At 38.8% G+C, this 20,612-nt stretch overlaps 3 protein-coding genes across 11 annotated transcripts; 1 reads left to right on the top strand and 2 right to left on the bottom strand.

Annotated features, from left to right (window-relative positions):
• Positions 1 to 200: 200 nt before the first annotated feature.
• LOC111245701 (D-ribitol-5-phosphate cytidylyltransferase-like) lies at positions 201 to 13,113 on the top strand. Of its 2 annotated transcripts, none has more exons than XM_022794368.2 (7): positions 201 to 342; positions 1,234 to 1,548; positions 2,214 to 2,427; positions 2,880 to 3,055; positions 3,473 to 3,556; positions 3,987 to 10,169; positions 11,759 to 13,113. In XM_022794368.2, the coding sequence occupies exons 2-6, from the start codon at positions 1,307 to 1,309 to the stop codon at positions 4,111 to 4,113; spliced, it is 843 nt and encodes a 280-aa protein (XP_022650103.1). In that variant the 5' UTR covers positions 201 to 342; positions 1,234 to 1,306; the 3' UTR covers positions 4,114 to 10,169; positions 11,759 to 13,113. The 2 variants fall into 2 exon arrangements, with proteins under 2 accessions (XP_022650103.1, XP_022650102.1); XM_022794367.2 differs by having other exon boundaries at positions 2,211 to 2,427.
• Ipp (inositol polyphosphate 1-phosphatase) lies at positions 4,467 to 9,809 on the bottom strand. 4 transcript variants are annotated; one of them, XM_022794361.2, is made up of 5 exons: positions 9,669 to 9,809; positions 7,637 to 7,888; positions 7,337 to 7,459; positions 6,911 to 7,073; positions 4,467 to 6,441 (listed from the first exon to the last, which is right to left on the bottom strand). In XM_022794361.2, exons 2-5 carry the CDS (start codon positions 7,883 to 7,885, stop codon positions 5,840 to 5,842), a joined length of 1,137 nt encoding a protein of 378 aa, XP_022650096.1. In that variant the 5' UTR covers positions 7,886 to 7,888; positions 9,669 to 9,809; the 3' UTR covers positions 4,467 to 5,839. The 4 variants fall into 4 exon arrangements, with proteins under 4 accessions (XP_022650096.1, XP_022650098.1, XP_086836916.1 ...); XM_022794363.2 differs by having other exon boundaries at positions 7,637 to 7,885; XM_086980790.1 differs by lacking the exon at positions 9,669 to 9,809 and adding an exon at positions 9,326 to 9,465 and having other exon boundaries at positions 7,637 to 7,885.
• On the bottom strand, positions 10,802 to 20,377 carry LOC111244193 (potassium/sodium hyperpolarization-activated cyclic nucleotide-gated channel 2-like). Of its 5 annotated transcripts, XM_022790993.2 has the most exons (11): positions 19,698 to 20,377; positions 18,654 to 18,892; positions 17,796 to 18,045; positions 17,412 to 17,578; positions 16,698 to 16,844; positions 16,087 to 16,355; positions 15,309 to 15,527; positions 14,616 to 14,762; positions 13,948 to 14,095; positions 12,751 to 12,941; positions 10,802 to 12,037 (listed from the first exon to the last, which is right to left on the bottom strand). In XM_022790993.2, the coding sequence occupies exons 1-11, from the start codon at positions 19,772 to 19,774 to the stop codon at positions 11,783 to 11,785; spliced, it is 2,109 nt and encodes a 702-aa protein (XP_022646728.1). In that variant the 5' UTR covers positions 19,775 to 20,377; the 3' UTR covers positions 10,802 to 11,782. The 5 variants fall into 5 exon arrangements, with proteins under 5 accessions (XP_022646728.1, XP_086836912.1, XP_022646730.1 ...); XM_086980786.1 differs by lacking the exon at positions 15,309 to 15,527; XM_022790995.2 differs by lacking the exon at positions 18,654 to 18,892.
• Positions 20,378 to 20,612: the final 235 nt, after the last annotated feature.

Below are 20,612 nucleotides of genomic sequence, written 5' to 3'. Positions count from 1 at the left end.
TCTGAGTGGCTTTATTAGAGCAGAACGTGAGGGAAAACGGTCATTTAGAATTCGTCAACGGTGTACCCCATTGGTACGTACAAGCATTGTAGACGTAAGCACCGCCTGAACAACGATACAACTGTAAACAAACTGTGCGCCAAAATCTCGAAACCAGTGGAGAGACTTCCGGTGTTGGTTGCCGAATGAAAAAGATTGCCTTATTATTTACGACATTTTGAAGATAACGATTTCGCTGAAGCAAGCAGATAATACTGAATGTTCAACACATTAGCGATAATTAGATATCAATGCATCTACAGAAATTAGTCCCGCTAGCAACAGTCGCAATAAATTACTCAAGTAAGTGCCCATCAGCCGATATTTGTGAACAATAATACAATACATTGCGAGTTTACTTACCAAAACCATTCACTTCGTTTAGTCTAGCCATTGCTTTCTAACGCTTGTGAACTATTTGACCCGGATGATTCTTGATTTGATTCACGACACTGAGCGTTCAGCCAAACTGAAATCGTAAGGAAATCTACCTACAAAATGCACTTCACGTCGGAAACTAGGCGTTCTTAGCTGACGCTTGTTTGTATGGCTTATTTAAGCCGAGCAGTCTACCGAAGCGATACCCTCTCCTGTTCGCGCGTGGTTCCATATATTTTGAAATCCTCACGCGTCAAAAGTATTACATTAATATCCAGAGTAAAGATTAATTGAACAAATGTATTGAATGTTATTTTTTGAGCGTAACACCGACGTCTAAGATGAAATTAATAAAATCAAATAAGAAAAAAAATGGGGTAATCACTTTTTTGCATTTTTTGTTGAAATAGTTGGGCTCTTTTTTGTTTCTAGTTTTAGTTGTTTTTATTTTATTGATGCCATTGAAATCATTTTTTCTTTCTTTAGCTTAAATGTGTATGAATATTGTAATAAGGGCAAAATAAAAAAACTTAACATCGATGGCAGTGTTAAGAGGCGTGTTAAGCTGTGCCCAAAGCTTGATCAACACTGAAATTTTCCGAGGTGCGGTGAATTCAAGATGTTCTGATAAATACGATAATTAGCGAAATATTATTTCACACGCAATTGACCGCACTTGTTGTTTTGAATATACGCGAAAAATGTGTGCATTTATTCACGAATCGAAGTAGCTCTCAACTAATTATTGTTTATATATATATATATATATATATATATATATATATATATATATATATATGCTTGCCTAATTTGCAGCGGTAGATCTATTCATCAATTGCGGCATTCCTCAAAGGTTTTCTCCCCAAAGTCCAACTTTCTGGTAAACGATATGTCTCGTGGAGACGTAGCTGTCATTTTACCTGCAGGTGGTATCGGTGCTCGCATGGGCCAAATGCCATGTGGGCCCAAACAACTGATACCCATCAATGGTCGGTCGATTTTAGCTCACACCATCGCGGGAATGAGGCTGGTCACCAGGGTTCAACTCATTGTTGTAGTTACTTCTGAACAACTCCTCGATAGAGTCTGCGCTGACGTGAACAATTTGCTCAACGAAGATGACCTGCCATGGTAAATTTATTTATCTGCAATATTTTGGCAACGTCAACTACTGGTTAGGTTTCTATCATTTGAACTGTCTAGAGCATTGTAGAGGCCCTAACGTACAAACATTGATATCTAGACGGATGCGTTCCAATCGTGTTGGCAGAACGTAAAGTCCTGTAACTATCCTAAAAATTTCTTACCAGCATACATATTGTTTTGTGGTAATGAAGAAAATAGGTTCTGTTCTAGGGATTTCTGAAGTTGCCGCTAAGTTCGAAATTTCTGAATCAAAAGCTTAACTGATTATAAACCTTTTCAATGACTAGAGATTGATAAAAACATGTCATGAAGGACACCCTTTCCAGGAAATGATTACTTCCATAAAAGTTATTAATTTTCTGTTAGAAAACTTAACATGGTAATTGCACAACAAAGTGTCAAGCCCTTTAGAGCTAACGTAATGTGAACATACCACTCCCTTAACGTGGCCCGAATTAGAGAATTCGTTCATATGAAACGTATAGATCGACTCATAATGAGCAGTCATCGTCTTTCTAGATGACACTTAATTATAGGAAAATAATTAACAGATAAAGTGTATACAATGAACATTTGACTTTCTTTAGGTGTACCACTTAGTAAAACTGTATTAAAATTTATGAGTGTCTCTATTCGAAATGCTACAGCAGTGCAGCTGGCCCCCCAGAAGCACGGCTGCTCTGTGAGGAAAGTGACGGCAGAACTTCGCTAAAAGGAGCGGCTTCCGTAGAAGTTATTTGCCGCCCAGCGAGTGCCATTGACTCACGTCACTCATCGATTGCTCACGGGGTGGAGCACCTCCGAAACAGAGGCTATCTCTTCGTTATAGTGCATGATGCTGTCAGACCTGTCATCCCGATTAAGGTGCATTGATATACTATGCATAGACATACATATATCGGTAGATATTTCATTAACTGGAGTTTGGTGGCACTGTTTAGACCGCGGAATGAAAGGCTTTTATATTGATTCGACAATTTAATTCGACAGCTAAATTATTGAACAGTTTGTTTACATATCATGTTCTTCTTTGTAAAGACGAAAAAAGGCGAAATCACGGTTTCATGGCTTAAACAATCTATTACTATAGTATGGGAATTGATTACACTGCACTTCAGGTGTATAAACCTGTTTACCTTTTTGGTAGTTCTTAACTTTGTTATCTATATTGATGCATCCATGTGCGCTATGACTCTTATGACTCGCGTACTACACGTAAATTAATTAGTTGTCTCAAGTTTTACGTGTTAGCACTGCTTTTAAGCGTTGTTGTTTCAAGAAGACATAAATGTTAAAACTTACTCCCCTACGCTTAGTTGATCGAAGAGTTGTTATGCGCAGCGGAAGAGTACGGCGCAGCCGGTTTCTGGGTCCCGTTGGTGTCAACGGTTTTACGGATTGATGCCAATGGGCTTGTAGAAGACACCATTCCTCGGTATACGGATGAAAAAGGAAGATTATATGTCAATTCAGAAATGCCGCAAATATTCAAGTGAGTCATAACTGACATTGTTAATCATATGTACGACATTAATCCAGGGCGAATGAAAGTACTGCGTAGCCCACATTGCCAGAAAAAGTGTCAGACTGAATTGCGACATTGCATAACATACCATATATATAGCATATATCAACGAACTATTGTTTACTGATTTGGAGCAAAGTTGATACGACAATTATGATTTCGTTTTCCGATACAACATGAAAATTATATAATAATAATTTTAAATGAGATTCGAATATCTATATGGCTTAAGACAAGATCCTGCTAGTATTGAGAGATAGATAATATTAGGATATACGGTACGATTAATTTCCAGAAGTTCTTTCGAGAATGCGAAGGCAGGCTAAAAGAATCAAGTTGGGTAAATACGGACGCTTAATTTTAATTTGATTTTATTCATTTCAGGTATCCTATCCTAGCCAAAGCTTATTCCCTTTGTGATGAGCACCAACTCCTCCATGGCACAGAATGCCTTGAACTCGTTCGCAGGTAGGGAAGGCGTTGTATGATATCACGCCCCTAAAAAAGTTTCCATAAAGTACGAAAGAAACTTGCTAAATTGCATTAAAAGCTTGATTATATTAGTCAGTGAAGTAAATATTTCGACTATAAACACATGCGCTCAAAGTGTTGAATGTCCATATTAAATATTTAAACTCAAACCCATACGTCCACAAATTCGAAGCTTTAATAGTAGATATCACAAAACTCAATAGAGCAATAGGCCATGGGCTTCACTCAAACCCAGAGCCCACAGAAAAAAAGCACAAAACTTGCTAACGTCCTTCCATGAGACCCATATTTTGGCTATGCGCGTATGTTATATGATTCCTGAATGTATTACATGTATGTAATAGAAATACCTATTTCGTAGTTAATTGTCAACTTGTTTTGACGAACTGTCACTTTTCGTTTGCAGGTATTGTGGTGTACGAGCAAAAATGCTTAAAGGAGACCCCGATCTCCTCTGGAAGGTAACTCGGCCTAGTGATATTATCTTAGCGGAAAGCAAACTAAAGCCACCGAAGCAGAAACCGTTGCCATAAACTGAAATACACAGTGATGGTTAGAGATTAAGCAGCTTTACAACGGAGGAATGCTGTAGCACTTCGCATAAACAGCAGCGTATGGGTTTATCCATGTGGATGCAGTCGACCATGACCTTGAGGCGTCGAATCGTTAGCGACGACGCCGGCGAAGTATACGAAGCGAAACGTTGTAACTACAAGAGTCAGCACGTACCTCAGGACTGCAATAGCGTGAGTTCGAGCAAACTCTAAGGCTGAGAGCTATGAGGCACTTTAGGACGAGGGTCGGACAAGTATTAATAGGCACATAACTGCAATATCGGCTATTTGATGATCTCACCTCCCTTTATTTAAGTGAATACAGTATGTACTGGTGCTTCGAGAGAATGGAAGTTTTTTGCTTTTTATTATACTGTAGTAACACCTTACAGATAACGATCAGATATCTTCTAACGAATGCCTAGCTTGTCAGATACCATTACTGTTGTGCTAAGCATCACGCACGATCAAGTTGAAGTATCAAACGGGGCGTTTTTGCCAGATATAACGAGATTTCTTTTATATATAGTTTTTATATACGATAGATACATTGCGGTCATGTAATGCTAGAGCGTTATAAACTTACCGAGTTAAATGTGCATTATTTAGTTAGACGTTAGTATAGATTTATCGGTAATACATTGTATAGTAGATCCGAATTACCGTCACAATATCTAGTGAGAATTTTCGTAATAGACAGTTCATTAAAAGACTATGTGTAAAAACACTAGCGATCATTAAAGTGTTTGTGGCAAATATAGATATTACACAAACAAATACGATAAAGTATGCTCTGGAGTAGTTCCGTTAGCAGAGTTACCATAACACTAAATACGTGGTGAGTACTACTAATACTAAATATCTTGTGGTGACCCATATCGTCGAATAGGATCAATAGTCCTAATAATAATATAAATTAACTGCATCGAGACTATCGAGTCCTTATATTCATTGTTTTTATATAATAATACAATACATTATGTATATGTATATACGCTCCATATTTTCCACGTATGTTTTGTTCTCACCGAAGTGTGACGGAAAAATTATCCACTTGAAGCTACGAAGAGTAAGAATACAAGCCATATTAGAAATAACAGATTCTCTTGTTAATAACGATTTTGTCAGCGGGTGACTGCACATGTTTAACTGGTGACAGAAATTTGGCTAATGTCACACATCGGCGCATCACAAAAGATATGTTTGTTTTTAATGAACGAGTATCAATCGTTCTGGAATGGTTCTTATGCTTTAGTTATTTTTTTTTTCGGTTCGGCGCGGCCTTTTCTCGTCGTTAACGCTAAAGCGCTTATATGATCTGGGGCTGTATCCGATGAAAGTCTTCTAGCGGTTTTAGCCGACTAAGATCCAGTCTTGAAAGTACCCTACAATAACTTTTTCAGGGTATTATACACCAGTCACCAACGACTGCTGTGTAATGAATCAAATTAATTCCCAACAAAAGGGTGCTATAATCACACAATACTATTCTTATAAAATAATTAATACCATTACGATAATTATTATTTCACAAGTCTACGTACACAAACTATGAACTAACCTAAAGGTACGATCTTTCTTAACAGTGTTTTATATACTTTAATGGCTTCATTTTCCGTGTACCACAAAAAAACATGGGTCACATTGACCGAGTGTGCGTCAGACCATGCCATTCGTATTTATTCTCATCCTACTAATCCGCCGATTACTCAATTTCTAGGACGCTGAGTATCTTTCTACATATGGCTTCATTTCGGTACGCAATCAGTCCCCCGGTATTGCACGCCAATTGTTTGTCGTAAACATCGTATCGGATGGGTTTTTTAGAGTTAAACTGCCGCATCCCTCCACCTTGTGCCTGCAGCAGAGCTTGGGGTGCACAAGTGTCCCATCGGAAGGTGCTGCCTCGCGTTAGGACATAAGCATCGCACCAGCCAAGCGCTACCATCAAAAGCTTGTAGCCAGCTCCAGAGGCATGAGTCACAGTTAATGATGCCCTTTCTAGTTTCTCTAGAATATCTTGTTGTTCTACAGTCGAGACGACGACATTGTACTTGACTGGCAGATGAGGGACATTGTGGATGCTTCGAGCGCAGAAGAACGTAGTTGTGGGACCAGCATGGGGTGTTGCAAACGGTTGAGATACCGCAGAAAATATCGGGCTTCCTGATGACTTCGAAAAACCCCCGATAAGCACGGTACAGCAACGAAGACCTTTCCGATGCGGACGTTGTTGTTCAAGTGGAATGGTAGGGTCCGATGCGGAGTCCGCGTCCCACATACCGGCGATGTATTCAAACGTGCCGTCTGTAAAGCAGATTTGGTAAGCAGAAGGGGTAAAAAAAGATACATTATAAACAGGTATTGCAGGAAGTTTTCTTATATTCATTTAGAATATTACAGGGTAAATATTTCAGTAAGCAAAACAGGTATTAATACAAAAACATAAGAAGGTCTAGGTTCGAAGCCGGGCTCAGACACGCATCGCCTTGTGCTAGGGAACAACCATCGTAAAGGACGGTTAACGGCAGATACAAAAAACTCAAGAAATGTTTAGTAAAGAAGTGAAGGAAATGCTAGCTCCTGACTACAGAAGAACCATTTCAAACAGGTCTCTTTTTTGCTTTTATTATCGTTCTATAACTTCGTTCATCACCGTTCGTAAAACGTAAACCACTATTATGATTGGCCTTGGTCATCGGATAATTAATATACATAATAAAGCAATTTCATAAATAATATAGCAATTTCTAGCATTATTGGCACAATCACTCACCAATAGGGTCAATCCATATGCCGATATCCTCGAGCAATACGTCCTGCTTGTCGAGAGCGTTTTTCAATCGGTTGAAGTCAGCCCGCACTACCTGTTCAACCTCCGGTTCTTGATGAACGGCTCGGGCCAAAAGCGCTGCCGCAGCCGAATTACCATCCAAGACCTGTACGTCGAGAATGACGAATTACTAAATTCTAGCACCTAATATATTTGCGCCTCTCTGACACCCGACGATAGGGTACGTGCAAATATCACGTCATTGAAAACTATAGTTTTTTACTGAATCTAAATAATGTTCCACTTTTACGCGAAGCAGAACACATCCAGAGAACTGGACGTTATTTTCGTTTTGATTCACGAGCAAATGATTACATCTGAGCATGACCGAGTTGTTTAGTCGCATCTCGCCGCATACAAAGGCCTTACCTGCTCAAGCAGATTAGCCGTTTCTTCTTCGGTGGATTTGACCTCAACCAAAATACCCTGACCCTTAGCATTGGTGAACAGATTATTCTCTTCGCCTAGAATATTCGATTTTAAAACTGGCCACTGGAATAAATTAATATAGTTATAAGTAGCATTTCGAGTTGAATCATTGTTGGTCTTGTGTGATGGCCCGATTGTAAATTATTATGTAACAGATTTTTATATTCCACATAATGGTCCGCATTGGTCATCATAAAGATCGTCGAATAAGCATGAATACGTAGTGCAACGTAACAATACCTTAGCGCAGAGATTATGTTTTACAGTTTCCTGGACGAGCACATCTGTTAATGTCTTGAAGTCTTGAGCCATGCGAGGATTCTTATCTTTGCCGATTTTCTCCTCGACTAATAAGTCGAAAAGTTCTTTACGAGCCCGACATTCGCGAGCAATTCTAGCAGCTTTTTCGCTGACCTCAAGAAGGCCCCAGATCAACGAAGAAGTACTACTTTTAGGTGAATCGGCGCTTTGGTCGCCGCCGGCAGCCATCTTCTAGCGATCAACATTACGTAACAGTAATAACAGTACGCACAGGTTTCTTCTTAAGCTATCTCTTCATTAATCACATTCAATCATACGCACATGAATAGAGTCTAACCCAAATTCTTCTAAGCCGCTTACGATTCCCATAAAAAGAATAAATCAATTAAAATTCAATTCGTTTCAGATTAAATGAAAGACATAATCCGTATATTTTTTTCTGCAGTACATATTATTATGTTAATAATGTCATAATGAGCGACGGAATAAACATCTACTGCACTGATTTGCTGAAATTTGTATAACAGTTGTCCGGGTATATATCATAGTAAATAGAGCACCTTAAATGCGAGATTGCAGTTGACGATCAACCCAAATTTAGAATCTGTCAAGTTCTGCTAGTCCGAGAGATTTATATAGCTTCGTATTAAAAAAAGGGAAAATAAGCATGTCTTCTTGTCGGCCACAGTCTGTAGGCTTGGCATACTCTAATGTACTACAGCTGAATTGTCACACCACTCAAGGGAAGCTAAGCTATAATTTTTAGTTATTGCCCGTGCTTTTAAAAGAAGGAGAGGTAACGAAAACAGTTTGTAAAAGCCATTTATTATATTCAAGCTTTACCGAAATATATGGAAGTGTTTTCAATATATGCTGCGGTACTAACTTGATACGAGCTCCTCTGTAAGGGAGGAAATTAAATAAAAGCTAACGACAGCAAAGTACTGAATAAGACGATACCAAGAATTTTGCGAGGGTAACATACGAACCTTCTTCGAAGAACTCTGTGCGGTTGCGAACCAGTTAATTTTTGTAAAGAAAAATAACCCACATTAATTAACTCTGTTACGAATTCGTATCTTGATTTTGTTGAACTACTCATTTTATTATAGTAAATAGTTGTAATAGTTATATAACACTAGAACCTCGTAAAATTTGTATGTTTCTAAAATTGGGTTTACATTGAAAAAAAAAATGCCCATTAATGTGTACGAAAAAAGCGCTCGTTTAACGATAGATTTTAATGTCTAAAACAAAGTAGCGTATATACGCGTCTAGATTGTGGGGGATACACGAACGGTCATTCACAGAGCAGGGTCATCGGAGCAGCGCACGCCGTCATCACTACAAAGCCAAGCGAAATTGTCTTCCAGCAATCGGGTGAAGATTTTTTTTAATCGTTAGTCTATTATACGCGACAACAGTCTTTATCAGAAATCCAATCGCCAATCACCCCAAGGTACTGAAGATTTTCTAAAATTATAACGGGAATGCGTATGCGGTGTCTAGCAAATCAAATATTAAGGATAACTTATGAATCTCTCTTTCAAATGCCATAGACTCTAAAACGGATGCATTTCGCGATCGAAGTGAATTACAGCGGTGACACGCCGACTATAAAAACGGCAATTGTCCTCAATGAATGAAAATGACATTACATAATTATACCTCCATTGTACTGTAGCAAATATCCACTCGCTAAATCACCATTTCACTGCGACGAAGGTTAATATTATGGACTATCGAAAATGTTTCAGAGGTTTGACACTCTTTTCTACCTTTATATCTATAAGGGAAACTGCACGAAATCCAGCTTCTTAGATATATACTTTAGATATATAATACCACTTTTTAGATATATATTTATTCTCATAACAAGGTTAGTATTCAAAACCCGACTTGAATTGAACGTTCCCCGTAAATTTATTATATCAGTTGTTTGCCGTTCTCGTCCCTTTTCTTTCTAACCGCGCGTATACACCAGCTGATCGGGTGCAGAGCTAACACTTACCCCTTTCCTATTTGACCAGCTGGTCCGAGAGAAGTGGCGCAAACCTTCTGGTGGCTCTATCACTTATATCGCTTTTATATACTCATAAGATAAATGTGAAATGGTTTGTTTACTGTTAACAATGAGCGACATTCATTTAAGTCATAGAACAGCATCCGCAATTTGAGCGTAATCAATCTTCTTTCTTCTTTTATTCTCCAACTATTGTCATTACTGGTGAGAATTTTCCGGATTACTGGGAGCAAAGAAGGGCGCCTTCCGCCAGTTAAGGTATTAGTCGACGGAAATTAGAGCAGGTAGAACTGGGCATTGGCACCCGCTAACTGTACGGAATTCTAATGAAAGAGATTGCTGTGCACGTTTCCCTTGGGTGTGTTTTGTCCCTAACTGATTCCTGAGTGCTTGGAGTGCGTCAGCACTTTGAGCTTTAAAAACTCTTCCGACATTTATACAGAAGTCGTGAAAAACGCGCGTGTTCGTCCTTATGGTCACGCAACTTCCGTAAGTGTTTTTACTGCCACAACTGGTATATGGTAGAATTTTTCCCTTTCGAAGAAGGGATCCGATTTATTCTTGTGAAGCCAAGTTCCTTTATGAAAAGATTCAATCAGTGTGGAGACTATGACAAACACGGCGTAAGCTGTATTGAACTCCATATTATCCATGTATGATATAACTGAGTTCATTCTAAAATGAAATTGCGTCAACTTAATTTTAGAATAGATCATTATGTTAGCTATAAATTAATTTCAATGCTAATAATGAATGTTTGCATCCACCTAGACATCGCCAATTCCGTACTAATACATATACCTACATATATACTTTAACGAAGAAAGCGTCGCTTTACCGATTTAATTATGCTTGTATTTTTTACTTTTTGGGGAAGATAGGCTCACACGTCAGTTTAGTTTTGAATGACATAGAACACAAACATCATTCAGTCCTAAAAATAGTGAAAACGTATACTTTAATTTTCTTGTTGACTGATATTCCCGCATTATTGACAGTAAACACGTCGTAGAGTAATAAGGATTTCTTCAGAAAGCGATAGTTAATTAAAGGCTCATATAGGCAGTAACGCAAATACTGAATACGGCTATACGTTTTGCCAATTAAAAAACCGTAGCAAGTAATGTTCTATTTTTTATTAGTATAAAACACTAGCCATATATATATATTATATTAGTTACTCTAAGTCAGATTGTATAAACACCCAATAACAACGCATCTACGTGTACAGATATATTTGGCGATGTAGTTATTGCGTTGACTATATGATTGGGTTCAGTGGTCTCTTAACGTATAATGTACTCTCAGTGTGCTAGATTTTGCTGTTTAAAAAGCCGAATACTATACCGGAACTAAATGCAGAACAATGGATAATCGAAGTCTCTGTACGTTCCTTTTTGAACATTGCACCTTTATCTACGCATCAAATAAAACATTTTATAAGCAAATTATTATTCCGTTTACAGTTTACCAACTTCTAGTTAAACATGCAACTGTCTGTAAAAATGAAAATCCATAATTTAGAAATGTTTTTTTTTCGTCTGCGTTTCTCTGTGTGTCCATATATTTTAGTCGGGCAGGCCTTTATTACGAGAACGGTAGATCTTCGTGGAAAAGATTTGACTGCTGCCTAAAATCGCCTACAATTCAGTTATTGGTAGAATACTGTATAACAATACCTAGTCTAGAAGGAAAACCTTTATTACAAGAAAATTAGTTGTTTTATAAGGTACACATCTGCAGGACTATAGCAATATTAATAAAACAGCTATTAAAAGACGATCAGTGTATGCGTTTCCAACGCTAACTTTGCAACAAAGTGGAGTATTATCCGTGCAAGTCAAAAATGGAAGGGCACTGCCAAAATTCTTTGTAAGGTATGATAGAATTGTAGTGTCAAAGAGTGAAAATTACGTAAGATATGTTTTATTTTTCATAAAGGATTAGGGTTTTTGTTACGATAAATTCGTTAGTTCATTATGTTGCCAAGACGAATCAAGATCTTTCTTTGTGCATAATCTTCATTGAGTATTCGCTGAGTGCCTTTTCTAAATCTCCTATTTTAACACTTGTTGTAGCATCGAGAAGCGGGTGTAGGCGGCTCACAGCTGGTAGGAACTAGTAGTCGTCTGTCTCTGTGACGCTCCAAGGGCAGCGTTTGAACAGTCTGAAAAATCCGGAGGAGCTTCAACATCCTCAGCCATCGGTTCGGCTCCATCATACAAGGTTCCGGTCATCATTGACACGGCTGAAATTAAACTGGTGGGACCGTCCTGTGACATACGATCGCACATGGCGTGAATGTCCCGCGAAAGGGTTCGGATCGAAACTTCGATATGCGGGAAGTGCACGAGCACCTAGATAGGATGTCGATACAGCAAATCGAATGTATTATTTTATTTAATATCAATTCGTGTCCTAAACAATTGAACACAGCATGTTTGTCTTATGCATACGGGTACCATGTGGCGAAACTAGCAAAGTTCGTCATGTTATTTAGGCCTACAGATTTTTCTGGTGGAATCTCGATATCTCTCGCCTTCCGCCCTGTCGAGCTTCGAAATTTTGTTTTGCCATCACAAACAAACACAGCCTTTCGTTCAATCAAGGTAACAAAACAGCAAAGGAGTCGCACGATAAGACGAAAAGTTTAAAGTAACTTGGCGTGTATAATTTCATTCTGTCTGCTATATTAACTATAGGTTGTAGAAATTCGAACTAGAGCCATAGTGTGTCTCTGTAACAGAAACGGTCAAAGCAATGATTAAGGACGGTCATTTAGAAAAACAAAAAGTAAGGTTTCGAATTTTTTACAGCCTGCGATTAATTAAACATCTCTTTTTCAATCAGCTAGCTCCCACCAGCACGAAGCAGGCCCTATTTCAAACCTGGACTACCGCGTATCGTCATGTTTAACAGACCACTATAGCATCACAGAAACGACTCTAAAAGTTTCTCTCCATCTTACATTCCCTGTTGGCGTGAAGCGAAGCCAGACAGCAGAGGGGAGACAATTAGGGGACATTTTTCGCTCAAAAACTCGTCGATAACGTTCCGAAAAATTTCATACCTGTCTGAAGTCGTTTACGTCCAATGTGAAACAGCTGCAATGCGTCGCAGCCCGTACTGTTGCATTGCGTTCACAACGGACGAGAAGGCTAAGCTCTCCGAAGTATTGGCCTTCGTGAAGTGAAGCCAGTACTGCGCCATCGTGGTTGAGAATTGTCACTTCGCCACTTTGAATGAAGAACATTTTTTCCCCTATATATAGGCAACAATAGAAAAAAGAAGTTATGAAACATATAAAAAGATATATATAGCTTATTATATGTGTGTGTTTCGTTTCGTGAGTCGATTTCGTAGCAGAGAATGGGAAAACTACTAGACATATGTACGTAATAAATTTCGAACTAAGAAAATCGCTTTTTTAGTACTTACCTGACTTTTTTTTAAAAGCTTTGCGATAATCGTATCAAAGCTTCTCGTACTAAGACCAATACAGCGTTATAAAGGAGGTATTATGGCTGAGAGGCTTTAATCCCTCTATTCGAAACACCTACCACATAACTGTGCATTTGTCAGACATAATAAGAAAGAAAAACAGTTTGCATATGCCATGAATTGTTTGTAAAATGCACTCCGACGATGGAATCTTTCACAACGCATTAGTAACATTAATATATCAGTTAAATATATATACTATATATAAGTTTGTGCTACAAGATCATGACATGGACATAGTAACGTTTTATAGCATTTCCATCCTTGAAAGTTCCTCGTACATCCTTAGCGCAAGACGACGCAGAAGACGTGCATACATCTACTCAGATGTGCGTCCGTTAAAAGTTATACACATTAGAATAAAATTAAAAGTTACCACAGCAAATGGTTCTAAAGTTCTTGCTGCCAATAGAACAGCTAACGGAGTTGCTTACGCTGGCCTAATGTATGATAATAGAATCGAATCTTGAACAGATTGATTCATCAAATGCGAGTCTTAGTGGTCTTCTTGCCCTGTGGTCTGGCAGAAAGTATTTTGCATTTAGGGCGGTTAATGGATACGTTAACTATCGGTTGGAATGTTACCATTAAGCCTGTCCATCGGTGTTTTCAATGAAGAATTTTTCAAGTCATTCGTTACCACAGTATTAATATGTGAACCCCCCATGTTAGCATGACAATTACGCATGTTTTAGACTATTTATTACTCGATTTTGTGGGAACAAGAAAATTGACAGATGCTGATAGATCCGAAGCGTTTACTAACCAACAGTTCCATGAGACACAATAATGTCATCTGGTTGATATAATTCAAATTTCAGATGCGTGACGAGCTCGTTGAGGAACGGTGGCTCCGCTGAACTCAGGAACGGTAAAGACGAAATCATCGTCTGACAATTGTGCCGCATTACCAACTACCAATAAAACAAATACAGCCAAATACCAATGAGAACAAATTCGTTGTTAGAAGCAGACGTTTTATTCGGTGCAAGGCAACAGCTTCAACTGGACGTGTGAATAGTGTTTCTGCATAAAGAATGTCTGGGTGAACGCGTGAAAGCGATGGGCCTGTCAATATTATACACAGCGCTCGACATACGGTATTACTATATTCCACACACCGTACGTCAACTACGTAACTATCTTCTCTGATCTTATAAAGGCGCATTTGCGCCTTAACTAAAGAGAAGAAAACCACATGCTTAGTTTTACGGGTCTAGTTTTCGAAAACGACTGCGGTGGATTTTAATAGTTTTTTATTGTCCAGAACAAAGTTTGAAACTTTCAAATCCTATCTAAGTTTACGCTTCAACAAATGGCTCTCGAGGCCTAACTGACATTCATTTATATATAGATGAATGTCAGTTCAGATGATTACTTTTTTGAAACAACTAAAAGAAACTCCTGCCCATGCAGCCAAAGCTCGGTACTGACCTCTCGAAGTGGTTCAGACATACATGCCAATATTCTTTCTTCGTCAAATACCCGACCATGGTAGCGTTGCTCAAAGTAGTCCCGGATCTTGGAACGCAGTTTCGCATCAAAGGCTTTATAGGACATGTAATCTTCAAGTTCGGCCATCTGAAAGCATAACGTGTGTGCATTAAAAGGTATGGACTATGGCTGGCACCATTGATCCGGAAAGATGAACCGCAAAGGTAATATATAGCATCATGAGTGTATAGCTCAGTTTGTGTGATTTTCACTATAAACAACCACAGAACAGACAGAAGAAACGATCTTGTTAGCCGTTTACGGTTCCGGTGACATGGTCGAAATATAGCAAGGTAAAGGTAACTAATGATGGGAGGGGGCAAGTGGACATAGTATCTTAGTAAAAAAAATTGTTTGCCTTAAACTTCATTTACAATACTGTAGTATTAAAGTTAAAGGGAACGCTCGTTTTCAGAACTTATTGAAGTATTCTAAACTTGAGAAGCCGATAATGCACTCCTTCCTACAGGATTATTGAAATTACTTTACAGCAAGTTTTTGACGTAAAGAGGCGATTCCGTTATCGAAATCGAAATATTATAATATCCTAACCTAAACAGTTGGGTTTCGAATTCTATAAAAACGCATATTTCAAGTTTAAACTGCACGAGAACCAAAGAAGCTATAACCCACTTTTTGTCGATGTAGTTTCCGGGGTGCATCCATCTGTTGCCAAACTGCAGCAATATGTGCAATGATCAAACAGAACCCAACAGACCCACTAAGCATCCCCCATAGAGTAAACCACATGTCGACCAAGGTCTCCGGAGCCATGCGGCCGTACCCTATGCACAGCGTCTGCGATAGTGAGTTAAAGAGCGACCAAGAATACTGAACCATCCACGATGAGTCCTGAGCAGAGAAACACATAGAAATAAGAACATAAAGCTCAAACGAAAAGTGGCAATCATTAGCCATATGTGCCATTTAGTTTGAGCCAATTTCTATCAAAACGGCCGTAACATGCGTGTTGTTGATCACCAGTTCCAATACTGCAGGCAATACCGAAAACAAGCGTAAGTGTATTTTTATTAATCATTGGAAGACACGTTAGAAGTTGTACGTGCCTCATACTATGGGCATTTTTCGCTGAATTATTCTGCATAAAATAGATGGTTTAGTAGAAATCTTCAATTGAAGTCACCGCGCATGTAACCGGAGAAAGGTTTAGAAGCAAACGAAAAATTACAACCCTTTGTGTGCGTTCCAGAAGAGTCATTAAGAATAGCAATCGAAAGAAGTTTTACTAAAACCGTTTATTTGGTGCTTATTACCAAAATGGTTTTGCTAACGCTCATGGAAATATGAGAACAATGTGGAATATATAACGGGCGTAAAAGCGAGCTTTTTTTCGCCTAGTTGTTTCATCATTGTTGATATCTAATCGCCTGAGGTAATTATTATAACCTGCCTTAATGCCGGTGCGGGCAATCCAACCCCGGTCGGGAAAACCGAGGCAAGAGCTGACCAAAAAATGAAGACAGCCATTCCAGTGGGCTGTCAGTACCATAAGTGAGACCATGTTTAGCGTTCGAAGAAAGACCCAGTGCGTCGAGCTGGAAAACGACCTCTGCAGTTTTGTCATGTACCGCACAAGTCGGCAGACCCGTAGCAATCGAAGAAGACCAAAAAACTTTCCCAGCATTTGCATACGGGTACTCAATTCAAAGTCCTCAAAGCCTATAGTTTGGAAACGAAAGCAATAATTAAGCGTACCTTTCCTGTTCGGGCGCAATTATCTACAGATGAGGGCATTATCATTTCGATTATACAGGTTCGTGCGTCAGTATTGTAAATGTGGTGAGAAAAAATGCATTTTTTGGAAACTGGAATACGATAAGAAAGCAAAAATCTGTACTTTTACCTATTTTCACTTCGGCTTATTTGTGTTGTCTTTCATTTTCATTGTAGATACGATATATGTTCAGATATTCAGTAAGAGTCAGTATTTCTACAAACCATATAATTTACACATAGCTATTGAGACCATAAAACTTTCACTTCTTCAAAATCACTACCCACAGAATACTTGGATGATCTTTGGCAGAGTGTAGTCAAACGGGAAGGTCGATATGAAATCCGCGGCGAACCATCCTTTTAGGTAGTGAGAGCGAATAGCTTCTGATGACAGGTTCACCTTGTAGGAGACCCCGCTTCGATCGACAAAGCCTGTAGAGATGGCAGTTGTATCGTGATATAGTATTAGACTTAGGAAAAGGGTATAATGATGTTTAGAAATGCCTTAATTTTTTAGTTCATGCTTTCGACCTTTTTTTTCAATGAAAATTTTGCGTAAACAATTTTCAAAATGACTCGTTAAACGAAAGACCTTCTGGACGGCGGATAAGGTTCTCGAAAAACATAAGCGGCCCTCTACCATTTTTCAAAGAACTCTCTAAGTGAACAACAAACACACAAGGAATAAGTAATTGCACGTAATCTTATTCATATGTATATCTACTTAAGCAATATCTGTTACCGGTGAGGTGGCTTGGACGACTATACCCCTGTCTGTGAAAACCGGCAGGGATTGCTGTTTCAAGCTCTCCTGACGACATATACTACATAACGATTGTATTTAAGTGAGAAAAACACTCCCTGAAGCTACCAGGTTTCCAAAAATATGAACAATGTCCAAATAGATCGAATTTTACGCGACAATCCTTAGATATTAATGTCTCAAATAAATCCATTCTTCTATTTCTGTTTACTTCTATCTTCTCCAATATCTATTACCAGTACGAAGATTAAAGATGATATCCGCGGCTGAGATTACATCAGAAGTCAGGTTGAATGCAAGGCACTCGTCCCACCAGTCGAAATACTCTAGGAACGCCACCATAATCGGAACTAATATCATGCTGAGGGTACAAACTAATACCATGATAAGATCCCAGCGCAGCCTGCAACAAGAAATCCAATGGTAGCTATGTGGATATGCATTTTCTTGTTGGTGTTACCAATACGTATTTAACAAATCGTTTATGACATATCTGCTATCATTATTATTATTATTAAAATCAATCAGAATTCGCATAAGTTTAAGATTGATCATAGGCTTTTTTCCAGTGAGCTCAATGCAATCTCTTGTGCAACGAATTCTGTTGGGAACCAACGTACCGGTTAACACTCCAGGGATGTGCTATCCAGGTGGTTTTCACTTGGGAATCTTCCTTAAACGTGCTGTAATTCTTTAGCGCATGCCTTCGGCTATTCGTTTCAACGAAGAACTTACGCAAGTGATTCTCAAAATTCTTTCGCTGCCGCATCGTAGCAGCGTCGACGGAGTCTTCCAGCATACGTTGCGGAGTGAACAAATGCTCCAGAGCGCTGACTGAACTCGACTTCTTCTGTGCTTCCGAGCTTCTACCTGATACGAAACAAATAAAAAAAGCCCACAAAAAAATAGAAAAAATCATGTATTTTTAAAACGGCATCCTCTACATTATCCTAGTGCCACCCGATCTAAAACGTCAATTACGAAAAAATTGGCTGCATCATCTCGACAAAAACTTCGAGTTATTGCCTTTGCCACACAGCCAACGGCGCAGGCCCGGCTATCACCAAATGCTTCCAAGCCAAATATACATCCGGGTTCGAACCTAGACCACTTCACATGTATTTAAATTTAGTAGGCAAACACGCTACGCACTCTATTATGACGGGGGTAGACTATACACTACCTAAACGAGCAAATCTGCCGCTAATGAATTTAGCAATTGGAACTCTGCACAGATTTCTTTTAGTAAACAACTTGATTTTAATTTGTTTTAGATCATTGTTTTAGGTAGAGGCTTCGACAAGAGTTGTTAGGAGTTTACGTTCGCTCGACTTAGCAAACGAGTTAAAATTAAGTATACTTTAATGCGCTGTTAGACTATCTCGTTGTTCTAATAGTTACACCGGAAAGCCGTAAGATCTAGAAGCTATCCAAAGTATTTGCTATATTTTTCTATAAGACGAACATTTATTGTCTACCTTTAGCGTGTGTCTCTTCAAGATTCCGTCGACCTTCTTTGATTGGTTTGTCAATTCCGAATTGGCAAAAGTGACTTAACGGTTCCCGACGTCTACGGAAGCCTATTTGACCGAGCCCACATCTGGGGTTAAATCTAGGGACTTCGCTATCATCCATAGAACTGAAAGTTCGATGCTTTTGGTGATACACTTCCTGAAAGGACTTAAGCCGTGCTCGGAGCTGCAAAAGGTTCTGCTCGCTAAAAAATTCAAAAACCAAAAGCATTAAAAATGCTTCATACATATATATTACATTGGCAACAAGTTGACGCGCTAGATAACTATATATGTAACGTGTAAGAACGAGTTTGACATCAATATATGGACCACATAGTAAGCGACTCAAAAATTACTGCAGAACCGGCATTATAATAACTTTCGACGTATATTGTCGCAAACGACTTGTTTAAATACAGCAGTTTGTTTCCATACTGTTATGGAAAAATTTACTTAATATAAAAACCAATGTTTTTGCAAACGCATGTTCTTTTTGCTTAGATGTCGTCCTTTGAAGCTAGCACAGCAACTTAATGTCGTTACCAATAGCAAGCACAACATTTTCTATTTGAAGCAACCTTCCCTCCCAGGGCATTTATAAGTATAATGCATGAAATTATTTCAATCAAATTCGAATACACTGTTTGTTTTTTTGATTCTGTATCGTGCATTTGCATAAGATAATTCATTAAACTGCCCTCATAATTTTGTTCTAATCGTTTTCAGGATCTACAAGGCTTTTACATTGCGCTGGAGCAATAAATTCACGAAACGGTCGGCAAATCGCACCTTGTTGCCAATGTGGTAAATGTACCATAGGCTCTATGCATAAATATTATGCTACAGGTGGTTTCACGAAGGCTACACGCGTGCGATAATCAGTGCATATATTGTATGCATTGGTTTTAATACTTCCTATATTATGTACCACAGATCCCACATTGTGTTTAGGATACCATCCAATTTAAGTTAAATTCGGATCTATTTCAATTGCATGTATCTGCTTACCCAAGCGTGTAGTAACAATGTTCATGGCTGCCCTTATGCGGGTGCGCACTTGCAGTTCTGAAATCGGCTTGCTTCATTCTTTTGACTTCACCAGGCTAAACCTCGGCAGAACAAGCAGACAGCTTCACTTCAACGATTCACTAAATTATCCAACGGTGTCTGATCCGTTCTCGCCTCACAGTTCTGATCAAGTTGACATCCGCACACTTTGCGAACTTTTTAATCCGTCCTACTTCCCCATCAAGTAGATACACATTTGTGTAAGAGGATCTTATACTGATCCCTTCATGACAAGGACTGCTCCCCCCCCCCCAACGTTTTTAAAGTTCAACCAGTGTACTCTTCAGTTCTACTTCGTATGTCTAACACCTTGAAACAACCAGTAAGACAGTTATACCACTGCGTCAAATTATATAGCGCCTGTCATCGCGTTCGAAAACTTTCTCATGGCAATACTTTGGCAGTCACACCTTTCTGAGATATTTCTATATACGAACGAAATGAAATCATGCAGTTTAAATAACAAATAGATGATCCCTTTTCGTGTATCGCATCCATGCGGGGTGGTCTGCTATTGAAGTTCGACCTTTGCGATGGGGCGGTCCCGTTTTTCTCCTCGCCATTCTCAATGTGCATATTGTCTTTTGTTCGAATTGGAAGCGGTACCTAATGGGAAGACCCTGTACGCTGATAGAAAGATTGCTTTTAAATTTGTTGTTATTCAATTTAGCTTTAATTCAGCTGTGGTGATGCCAATGGTGTGTCTATGAGAGGCTGCTTTTAGTAAAAGGAAGATCAGATTAAAGCGGAATCTACATTTAACTGAAAAAGAGTCAAGAATCGATGTTTTACTTAATATGACATATTCCTGCAAAGATGGCATGTTCTTAAAACGCAGTCTAGAGGAAATGATAC

Source organism: Varroa destructor, unplaced genomic scaffold (assembly GCF_002443255.2).
Source record: "Varroa destructor unplaced genomic scaffold, Vdes_3.0 BEIS01000002.1, whole genome shotgun sequence".
Classification (NCBI taxonomy): Eukaryota; Metazoa; Arthropoda; class Arachnida; order Mesostigmata; family Varroidae; genus Varroa; species Varroa destructor.
Note: the sequence above shows the minus strand (reverse complement) of the source record. Positions and strands in the feature narration are given on the sequence as shown.

Bases quoted from the DNA above. Each gene is read 5' to 3' on its own strand.
- LOC111245701 (XM_022794367.2), top strand. From the start codon at position 1,307: ATGTCTCGTGGAGACGTAGCTGTCATTTTACCTGCAGGTGGTATCGGT. The intron at 1,549-2,210 runs GTAAATTTATTT...GAAATGCTACAG, and splicing joins AACGAAGATGACCTGCCATG to CAGTGCAGCTGGCCCCCCAG. The intron at 3,056-3,472 runs GTGAGTCATAAC...TATTCATTTCAG, and splicing joins GAAATGCCGCAAATATTCAA to GTATCCTATCCTAGCCAAAG.
- Ipp (XM_086980789.1), bottom strand. The intron at 7,460-7,636 runs GTATTGTTACGT...AATTTATTCCAG, and splicing joins AACATAATCTCTGCGCTAAG to TGGCCAGTTTTAAAATCGAA. The intron at 6,442-6,910 runs GTGAGTGATTGT...TCTGCTTTACAG, and splicing joins CATATGGATTGACCCTATTG to ACGGCACGTTTGAATACATC.
- LOC111244193 (XM_022790993.2), bottom strand. From the start codon at position 19,774: ATGAAGCAAGCCGATTTCAGAACTGCAAGTGCGCACCCGCATAAGGGC. The intron at 14,763-15,308 runs GTGGGTTATAGC...TTATGCTTTCAG, and splicing joins GGAAACTACATCGACAAAAA to ATGGCCGAACTTGAAGATTA. The intron at 12,942-13,947 runs GTTAGTAAACGC...GCCTATATATAG, and splicing joins TGTGTCTCATGGAACTGTTG to GGGAAAAAATGTTCTTCATT.